Source organism: Coffea arabica, chromosome 4c (genome assembly GCF_036785885.1).
Source record: "Coffea arabica cultivar ET-39 chromosome 4c, Coffea Arabica ET-39 HiFi, whole genome shotgun sequence".
In the NCBI taxonomy this organism is placed as follows: Eukaryota; Viridiplantae; Streptophyta; class Magnoliopsida; order Gentianales; family Rubiaceae; genus Coffea; species Coffea arabica.
The window spans coordinates 712,777-723,724 of NC_092316.1; the positions used below are offsets into that span (position 1 = coordinate 712,777).

The window sequence follows — 10,948 nt, forward strand, 5'->3', positions numbered from 1 at the left end:
AAAATAACACAGTAATAAAAAAACAACAAAGAGAGGGAGTACCTAGTTCCCACTACCCAGTTTAGAAACAAAAAATATATTCCTGATTCGAAATTTCGCGTGTCTGAGCTGTAACCCTTTTCTTAAATAGAACCCCTAATTTGCTCCATTTTCCCTCTCCGTAAAATACTACTTTATATTGGAGAATACATACGAATATATGCATGTATTTAGATGCTCTGGATTTAGTTTTGCAACAAGTAGTCGGCGGAGCTCAGCCTCGGCAGCGCCAGCCTTAACTCCTCTCCCGATCTCAAACTCCCGGCAATTTTGTGGTTTGACGTTTTCCACTACCTTCTTGTACATTTTACCTTCTCTTAACTAATCCATAATCTTTCTCGAACTTTCCTCTGTCGGTAGTTTTTATTTTTATTTTTTTTGGTTATTGGTTAATTTAGTCAAGAATTAAGTTTTTTGATGACCAAAAGGTAGCTTTGATGTTGGTGGGTAGAAGTCTCATTGTATTTTTTACTTGATTTTGTTAAATTCTCGAGTTTTTATCTGAATATAAAAACTTTGCGCAGTTTTAAGGCGGGGCAGATTATATGTGTGGAGAAGAACGACTTGAGGCGCTGAGGATTTTGCTGTGGTTGAGTTGACTTTCCGATTTCTTGGTGGCGGCGGCGACTTGGAATCGGAAGCTGTGGAATGGGGTCGGATAGCTATCGGCAGCAAGACCAGTTGCCTTGGATGAATTTGCAGCAAAATTACAGCAAAGCTGCCGGCTATATGCATAAGTTCAAGCTTTATGAGACATTCTCGGTATGTATTTTCCCTCCTCAGGAAAAGAAAGAAAAGAAAAAAAAAGAGGGGTATTTTTACTTCGTTGTTGATTACATGACTGCTGTGAGGTTCTTGTGATTTGTCCTCTACTCTATATGCTTGCAAAATAAAAAAATAAAAAATTGAAGTTGCATTGCAAACTTTTCAAAAAGGTTCTTATTTTTAAATCTAGTTTTTTCAAGTGTTTTAAACAAATTTTCATATGAAGTTTCAATGGACTTGATTTTGCCCCATAACGTCCCATTCTTTTTACCGAGAAAATTTTTTCAGTTTGCCACTGATGTACTTCTTTCGTACTAATTGTTTGAGTAGGAGGCCAGGTGAAAAAAACCACTTGAATTAGATGTTTCTGGTCATGAATTAAAGTTTTGTTTGCAAGCATGTATGTGAGGGAAACGAACTACTGATGCGGTAAGGAGAATGTGTTATATGTTGTTTTTAGATATGGAAGGACTACAATGTAGTTTCGGTATACAAATAAACCATGGGATTTTGCAGGAAGATATTTTCAGGGATTACATGGAATCAAGTGACATGAATATGAATTTCTCGTGTCCTTTTTACTTTTTCTTCCTATAATATTTAGAGAGTGTATGAAGGTAACTTCTAAAATTTCTACATGATGAAGATTAAGATTGTCAATTTTTTTTTGGCCCGGGGGGGGGGGGAATGGATGCTTTATAGAAAGACAATGAAGCTACGGCTTGGGATTAAAGCAGAAAAGGTGATCCATTTGTTAGGATGGACCATGTCTAGTAATTATAGGTATTTTATTCACTTGCGTACAACCCTAGCTAATCAAACTTAGTATGGAGTGCTAAAACATGTTTCACTATCAAGATATCCCCTTACAAATTTAGTAAGAATTAAAATGTGCCACATAGCATCAGAAATGCATTTATGTTTCTAGAAGACCACTTATTTATTGCTTCATGATTGTGTTAATAAATGATCTAAATGTTTTTTTCTCTAGTAGTTTCTAATGCACTATGATTACTTGTCCTAATTTATAATGTTGGTTTATTATCACCTCACGACTCGTAAGTTTTTTAATTCATATTCAATGCCTCTTTTCTTTTATTTCACTTTGTTTTGCTAAAACTTTGATCCCTTTTCCTATGGACAGAAATTTTACATGATTGGATGGGACAAGAATAGAACGTTTTGGAAGGTTTTAAAGATAGACAGATCAGAGGCTTGTGATCTCAACATTGTTGAAGATTCTGTTGTATACTCTGAAGTGGAGTTTTATGATCTCTTACAGAGATTACATGATGGAAACAAGTCCACTGGTGGACTAAAATTCGTTACCATGTGTTATGGCATTGTTGGTAAGGCATGCCTATACCTTAGTATTTTGTCTATTCGGCCTTTGTTACTTGTTATTGAAGTAAAGTAAATTGTTTTTAGCATATAATTTTAATCTTGAAATTTTTTCCATTGCAGGGTTCGTCAAATTTTTGGGACCATATTACATGGTTCTTATTACCAAAAGAAAGAAGATTGGCATGATTTGTGGTCATGCTGTGTACTCCATCATCAAGAGCGAGATGATTCCAATTCCAAACTCTACTATCATGTCCAATATGGCATTATCTAAGAATGAGAACAGGTCTTTTGTCAATTCTATATGTAAATGTAAAGTGTATTCGGTACTTCTAAACCAATATTTTGTTAGATTTGAAATTGATTTATAGTTCCCTTGTATCTTGTATCTGGAGGTGTTTAACGTTGTAGGTTTTGTTTTCTTTAGTTTTGTTTTTGTTTTTGCTTTAGTTTTTTTTTTCTTGTTTTTGTTTTTAAGTTTCCTAGGATTAGTATGAATTTTGGTATCTTACCAGAAATTCTGATGATGGAGATACCTTTTGTGATTATGCCTTTCACTGTATTTTCAGTTACGTGGACTAAACAACTTCACATTCCTAAGGTAGTGTGATTTTGATCTTGTGAGGCTGAATAGTACAGCTACTCAAATTTGAGAGACACAAGCACTTATGCATTTGTGTGTAGTTAATTTGTTTATAGAGACTTTCCAGTTCCTCCTGCTATTGTACGGGGAGAAACTTGGTCTCCTGATGTAAATTTAACATGATGAATCAGGCAAGGTATCATCTGGGTACCAAGGGGAGACTATTATCTTTTTGTTTTGTTTTTGTCTTACATTCTTTTTTTTTATTTGATCAATTTAGTGGATTTGTTGTAATTTGCTTTCACATTTTGTTTTCTCCATTTTATGACATAGATATAAGAAGCTCCTACGCACAGTGGATCTCACGAAGGACTTCTTTTTCAGCTACTCCTACAATATTATGCTTAGTTTTCAAAAGAATCTATGCAATCATGAGACAGGATTAGGTGTTTATGATACAATGTTTGTGTGGAATGAGTATTTAACTCGCGGAATCCGCAATCAGCTCAAGAATACAATGTGGACGGTAGCGTTAGTGTATGGGTTTTTTAGACAGGTATGTGATTTTTAAATGGTTATTAGTTTGTTTTGCTTTTTAATACGGTGTCCATGTAAGGTTCAATTAACTCTACTGTTTTTCCTTGTTCATTTGCCTGCGTAATCCATGTGTAGGATGGTTATTGCAATTTCACTGAATTCATAGTGAATTTTGCCTTGTTTATAGTGAATTTCTTGTCACTACCTTCTCTTCTTTTTGGCCATTGGAAAGTTACTAGCCTATTGCTTGTAGTCACCTTTGTAAACTGTTCAGCTTATGCATGTACATTCTTTATTGAGAATATGTTTACTGGTTATTGAACTGTTTTGTCCATTCTTAATTATAATGAATGCTTCCTGTGACAATGTTATGCTTGATTTAATAGCTGATATTGTATGAGTCTACATCTTGCTTTTAGTTTTTACTTCCAGTTGTGTAGTTTGACAAGATTGGTCCACTGTGATGATAGGTGAAACTTTTGGTATCTGAAAGGATTGTATTTTTGACACTCATTGCTAGGCGCTCTCGTCATTATGCTGGAACCAGGTTTGAATGTCCCCCCCCCCCCTCAACTGTTGATGTTACGGAAATGCTATTAAACAATGAATTTATGCTTTCACTAGTGCATGTAAAGGTTATTCCACGGATTTCAAACCATTTCTATCTTCAAAGATTTTGAACTTATGCATCAACAATTAATCTTTCATTTTGGTCTAAAGTTTTACTTAGGTTCTTTTGTTTAGTTGCAAAAGGGTAATAAAGGATTTTCTAATATTTGTGGTGCACATAATTGTTGATCTTTTCTTTGTGTCAGGTACTTGAAACGAGGAGTAAATGAGAAAGGTCGTGTTGCAAATGATGTTGAGACTGAACAAATTGTTCTTGAAGATAGTCATGAAGCATGTTCACCACAAATAAGTTCTGTTGTGCAAAATCGGGGTTCAATACCACTCTTCTGGTCACAGGAAACTTCACGACTTAATTTAAAACCAGATATCATATGTATGAGTCCAGCAATCTGAAATTTATTAGTAAGGTGTTAACATGTCAAATTGCTTGCTGACTCTCTTTTTTTGACTTTTCTCCTTAGTGTCTAGGAAGGATAGCAAATATGAAGCCACTAAACTTCACTTTGAGAATCTTGTTAAGAGATACGGAAGTCCAATTATTATTTTGAATTTGGTTAAGGTAGAGTTTTTATATTGTTTTGGGCCTAGCCTACTTATTTGGTTTTTGCATTAGAAGTTTCTTGAACTTTCTTATGTCTAAATAGTTGTTTACTTCTTTTGTCACAATTTTCATGGTTACAGAATCACGAGAAGAAGCCTAGAGAATCAATTCTCCGTGCAGAGTTTGTCAATGCTATTGAATTTATTAATAAGGATCTATCTAAGAAGGACCACTTGAAGTTTCTGCATTGGGATATAAATAAACACTCCCAAAAGTACACTTGACTGTCTTCTTTATTCTTTATAATTTATCATGTCCTTTGTTATATATTTAACAATATAGTTATCTTAGTCGGAATGTGTATTTTTTCTCAGAGCTAGAAGTTTATTGGCACGTTTGGTAGATGTGGCTGCTTATGCATTAGATTTGACAGGCTTCCTTTATTGTAAAGGAGTGCAGTCTTCAAAAAATGATGAATTGCTAGATTGGTTGTACTTTGGGTAAGTTTCACCCAAGTTTAAGTTTCACCGAAGTTTTATTATGCATTCTAAGGAAATAACTTTTTAGTTGACTGATATATGCAACAGGTGACTTTATTGTACATACTTCTGATTTTGTTACAATTTTTCTTAAATATTGTATTCACTAAGTTGCTTGGGGTTTTTGATTATCAAAGGAGTTAATAAGTTATGACCATTCTATATCAGAATCTTTACAATGATGATACTATTGCTGCATATTTTTTTTAAGATAAAGTTTCCATGGCAATATTTTTATTATCCTAAAGGTTTCAGTTTCTAGGCAATGTGTGCCCCTTAAGATTTGCATTAGTTCAATGCATTACATATTTTTTCCATCTGCATGTTTTCACTTGTTGATTTTGGCCATCAAATTTTTAACTTGGCCTTAGTTATTTGATGCAGTAATAATGAGTGGGGTCATGTTGAGAAGGTTGCTTGTAATACAAGTACCAAAACTGAAATTCGTGAAAGTACTCGTGGCAGTGGCAGAGATAATGTTGGGAAGTACCTTATGTTCCAAAATGGTGTTCTTAGAACAAATTGCATAGACTGTTTGGATCGAACAAATGTTGCTCAATATGCATATGGGCTAGTTGCTCTTGGGCGTCAACTATATGCTTTTGGATTTGTGGATGCACGTACTATTGATATAGATTCCCCTCTCGCTGATAGCTTAATGAAAGTTTATGAAGAAATGGGAGACACCCTTGCACTACAGTATGGTGGTTCTCCAGCTCACAAGAAGGTAAATATTGTGTAGCATGTGATATAGTATCTCTAGGGAAAGAACATTATTGTTTATATTTTGTGCGAAGCATGTTTGGTTCTCTGACCTCAGATTATTTTAGGCAGTCTATTATTATGACAAAGGCTAGAGTAGATTAAACTGACAACCTTATTTAAAGGTTCCCTTGGAATTTTCTAGCTTTTCTATATCTAGAAGTATAAAGCTGTCTATAAGGGAGATTTGTTTCGCATTTGAATATATGTTCATGAAATGTAAATAATTGGCATGAATGCACATTTTTAAACCGTGTTATCAGTTAAAGTTCCAGATCTAAAAGTTAATTTTATAGTTTCCATGTTATCCATTTCGATGTTTCTGTTTAGTGTTTCATTTTCTTAATGTCAACCTTAGAGTTTTACGAGAGGAATGCCATGTGTATGCTGGTGCGTTATTATTTCGCTGACCTGAAGCATTAAAAATTGCAACCATAGATAAATCATGAATCGTTACTTGGTTTTGCTAATGTTGTTGCTACATTTTACTTTGTTTCTAGATTAATGTTTCCTTTTTCATGTACTCATCATCCTAAACAGATATTTGCAGCAAGGAGGGGCCAGTGGAAAGCAGCAACACAATCCCAAGAGTTTTTTAGAACTCTTCAACGGTATTATAGCAATGCCTACATGGATGCTGAGAAACAAGACTCAATTAATGTGTAAGTTAACCAATATCCATTTGTATGTTGTAGCAAGACTCAAAAAGTGGCACCTCCTGTTTTTGAATTCCATAATAAGTTCTTTTTAATATATGCCTGCATAGTGGTCTTCACGTTTTTTTTTTATTGTTCCATTGAAACATTGTTGTTGCAACTAATAAAATTTAGTAGCAATGTACTGCATGTATCTACATCTTGTCATCTGCTATTGATTAAAAGTTGATTCCTGAATTGGCTTTTTTTGTTGGTTCTTGTATGAGCAGGTTTTTGGGGCATTTCCAGCCAGAGCTGGGTAAACCAGCTCTATGGGAGTTGGATTCAGATCAGCATTTCAATGTTGGAAGACATGGCTCCGATTTTGTTGGTGAAAATTCTAGGTATGAATTGTTCATTTATGTATGATCAAGGAATGTTTGTCTAAATTAATTCTTTATATTTCTTGGAATACAAAATGCATTTTTTACATTTAAACTCCCGTAAGGTACTTGATAGCATCTACGTTGTTCATTATTTTTAATTCTGGCTAACGCTTAAAATTATTCTACCAGGGGTGGGTGGATGGGTGGGGGTGTCCGATTATTGAGAACTTGTTTTTTCTGTAATAGTAAGCTTACCTGTGTGGATTCTTTTTAAGTTGCACACCAGACAGTAGTAGTACTATTAAGAATGAATAAAGATGTTTCCTAGAGCTCATTCAAGTTCGTTGAAAAAGAGAGTGTTGATTTTAAATTTATTAGCACTAAGTTGTTCATGCCATGTCTGATAACATTTTGTGAACCTTAAACTCCTTAATTTTCTCCATCTCAGGTTATTAATGAAAAGATCTTTGTCAGATGGAAATATTCTCTTTGAAAGCAATTCACCTATTGAAGATGGTAATGTTGAACAGAATCAAGATTGTGATAAAATATTGCTTCACGAAGCAGAAAGTGGTAATACTGTGCATTCTGAGTCCTCTCCAGAAATCTCAACTTCAAAAAGCAACATATCATATTCCAGGTCAGCACTTTAGCTTTAGTTAAAGATCATGAAATGCTGATTTAACTCAAGTTATTCTAAGTTTCGTATAATGTTGCTTTAAAATCTAGCTAATCGTATACTTTTTTAGGTAGAAATCATGTCATCATTTAAAGTTTTTTAACCTTTTGAACTCTAAAAAACATTTATGGCTGTAGCAGTATGTCATTTGGGGTGATGCTATGCAAATAGGTCAAATATGGTAACTCATATTTATCTAAATGTTGGCTGCTTCCTTTTTTATTATGTTGCAAAATATTTTTTTCACATGCTTTATCATGGATGTGTTAAGGGAAACAAAATTATGAAATCGCACTTCTTTATCCGTTCCATTAGTGCTTCAGTATATATTGATTAATCCCATGAGCTTGCAATAAAACTGGAGACAATATTGATGCATCTATTCTGGCCTGTTTTATTTTAGTTCAAGCTTCCGTCATCTTGACAAATCGGCTTTTAACTGTTTTTGTTTTATTGAAAGCTATAATGAGTGTTAGTTACAAGAATTTCTTGAGATTTGTGTGGTTGCAAAATTTTTTTCCCTGCCAGCATTTTGATTAATCACTTGTTTGTTGTAGTTATACACCATCAATGTCTTCTAGGAAGCTGTTTCCAGTTGGGACACCGGACCCCGAAGATGATGCTATATGTTTTCATGATCTAGGGGATTCACTTGATTGTTCAAATTTTGTTGACATTGACTGGCTTTCTTCTTCTGGAAATTCTATTGAAGAAGAGTCTTATGAAAGGTAAATTTTTGGATCATAAAGACTCGGGAAGATTACGTCTATTTGAGCATGCATGCTTGTGTAAAAGAGAAAAACCTCTTTTATATATGTTGGTATCTATTATCATCTGAATGTGCAATTGTCATCTTTGCTTATGTATCCTTATCCTTGGTGGGCATTGTAGACCTCAAAGGAGAGTTGAATCTATTATGTTAGTTACAGAGTGAGAGAAGATATTCAGGCAAAAAGTAGAAGCACGAAAGTGTTGCTTCTCTTCCCCATATGCCTTTTCTCCCTTAGCTCCATTTTTAGTGTTTTCTCATACATCGTGTTTGCATGCTTGACCTTCTTTGTTCTTTTTTGAAGTATCGCATTTCTTTTTTTTTTTTTGGCTTTTAAGTTGTTGAAAGCGTACTCTAAGATTTAATAAAAATCATGATTGGTGTGGTCTTGAATTTGATATCCGTTGTTGCGCTCTTCTTTTGCACTTTATTTGTTTAATGCAATAGTCAAAGTGATCTTACTCCCATGTTTATGTCTTGCATGTTTATCTTTTCATTGACCAAAACTTTTTTCAAGTAGCCTCCCTTGTTCGTAACATTCCTTTCATTGTGTTTTGGCCATACGATTTCACATAAGCTCATCGTTGCAGTGTAAATTTAATGTTTGTAGATCTGCACTTATCAGCACTCCGTCTGCTGATCTTACGTCCTATTGCGATGTAAACAAGTTTAAAGGAGAGAGAAGCTGTTCCGCTTATGCATCCAGTTTGAGCATCAAGGTTTGCTATCATACAGTCAATTTATTTGTTATTGTATTTGGCGGTACGGTATTCCTCCTGCAAATTAGTTTAATCAAATTTGGCAACTTATTTATGAAAAGTAGTGAAGCACATCGAGCCCTTTATTTTATTTTTCTAGGGGAGTAAAGGCAAGGTTTGCGTCATTTATTACATGATATTACTGAACGGGTACAAGAAACCTCTCTGTTATATCTCATCAATCTTCTTCTTGTCAACATCACCTTTTGGTTAACCTTTTTCAGGAGAAGGAAGATACTGGTGGTAATGTTAGTGTTGGTGCTGGTGCTGGTGAGGTTTCTGAATTTTCGGAGTCATTCGTCAATTGGGTTATCCACGGGGATATGCTTTTCCCTTGAAGATCAACCATGGTCCCTTGCAGTTAATTTGCCATCACCATTTAATTACACCCCATCCGAAGGATGTGGATTACTTATACTCCTTCAGCATCAGGTGATCAAAATTAGGAGAGAGCAAAGAAATCGGAATTTCAGTTAAAGGTAGATAAACTAATTGAAGATGCTCTTAGGTTGTAAATTTGCAGCAATGCGTCTGCCAAAATCCCCCCTGTGAACAACATCGGCCACAGAGAATAAAAAAGCAAAAAAAAAAAAAAAGCGAAATTCTTTTCGGGCTCTTAGCTCCCAGTTCCTCATTACTAGACTAACAATTCTTTAGAGTCCGTGCTCTTGTGAATATACATGTATTGTTTGGAGCTTCAGTAAGAAACTTTTGGATGTATCATATTTCCATTTCTTTTTTAGCCCTTACAAGTTTTTATATCTGTAGCAAAAGAAGGCATAGATTATGGACCCTTTTACTTTTAACAGTCAGGACGCTTTCAAGAACTGTGCTGTGCTGTACAATTTTCCGAAGCCATGTGGATTAACATTTGCTTCCAGGTCTAATTGATTGCAAGGGTGAGGAGCTCAAACCTTGATTGTATTAGTAGAAGGGGGGGGGGGGTGATGGCTAGTACCATGCGATGTTTCTTTTTCGTGTGGGATTTACAATAACAAGCTTGTTCCAAGTTAATCTTTTCTGCATTGAGGGCCTTGGCGAGGAGGAATGTTTTGAACTCCTATCCTTCCTTACCGAACTCAGTGGTGGTGAATTGACTGAGCTTGCTGGCTTCTTAAGTTAGGGTCGAAATCCGTGAGCATTTTTTAATTCCGCCTAGGCTTCTCATGGCAGAGTGCAGGGTGGAGTATGGTTGCTTTAAAGCCGCAGAGAAAAGGTAGCCGTCTTTGTACTGCAGAACAGCCAAAGGTCAAGGCATAGATCCTGGCAGCCTAAACCTTTAGACACACGTATCATCATCATCCTCGATTCATCATCATCATTATCATTAGTTAAAAATGTCATTAATAACCTTCGCACCCACCGGGCTACACTGGGCAGACTCTGCCCAGGCTTTCCTATTTCTGAGGTCAGTCGCATGAACTCTACTTGTTGGATTTGCCCTCGCAAATTATGTAGAGAATGGGGAAATATGTGGTATAGCAGTCAATGGAATAATAGGCAGCGCTTTAAAGTACGGAAGGTTTCACCTGCTCGTAAAAAAAAAAAAAATATAGGGGAATGAAGCCTCACAAGTTGTGAGACTTGCCATCGTTCTCGGTACATGGCTCAGTCCTTTTATATATATTTTAATAATTATTAATAATAAAAGAGGGAAAGTCATGCTTGGTTCAGTGTTGGAATACACAATAATAATAATGTATGATTAAGGAATTTCCATAGATTGTCGAATTAGGCCTTCACAACAAGGCAATTGTTACTATTTTCCTTTTCATAAATGAGACTTGCCATTTTCGTTATCGTATGTATAGTCTATTATTAAGAAAAATATAAGGTATTGCAGGTGCCAAAGCAAAAAAGAAAAACGTTTTCTATTCACAATTAAAAAATATATATATTATTGCCACTTCCATGTCTAAATTCTAACTCCGTCCGGGACTAGAAAAACACAAAATTTACAATCTCGATAAAACTTGAATTG

At 35.1% G+C, this 10,948-nt stretch overlaps 1 protein-coding gene across 2 annotated transcripts; it reads left to right on the plus strand.

Annotated features, from left to right (window-relative positions):
* The first annotated feature begins 60 nt into the window (after nucleotides 1-60).
* LOC113739573 (phosphoinositide phosphatase SAC2) lies at nucleotides 61-9,709 on the plus strand. Of its 2 annotated transcripts, none has more exons than XM_027266825.2 (17): nucleotides 61-314; nucleotides 564-801; nucleotides 1,949-2,153; nucleotides 2,269-2,434; nucleotides 3,065-3,287; nucleotides 3,739-3,815; nucleotides 4,084-4,271; nucleotides 4,360-4,457; nucleotides 4,580-4,713; nucleotides 4,814-4,939; nucleotides 5,363-5,705; nucleotides 6,281-6,402; nucleotides 6,666-6,779; nucleotides 7,210-7,401; nucleotides 7,998-8,168; nucleotides 8,820-8,928; nucleotides 9,192-9,709. In XM_027266825.2, the coding sequence occupies exons 2-17, from the start codon at nucleotides 688-690 to the stop codon at nucleotides 9,303-9,305; spliced, it is 2,496 nt and encodes an 831-aa protein (XP_027122626.1). In that variant the 5' UTR covers nucleotides 61-314; nucleotides 564-687; the 3' UTR covers nucleotides 9,306-9,709. The 2 variants fall into 2 exon arrangements, with proteins under 2 accessions (XP_027122626.1, XP_027122627.1); XM_027266826.2 differs by having other exon boundaries at nucleotides 199-339.
* The last annotated feature ends 1,239 nt before the right edge of the window (nucleotides 9,710-10,948 follow it).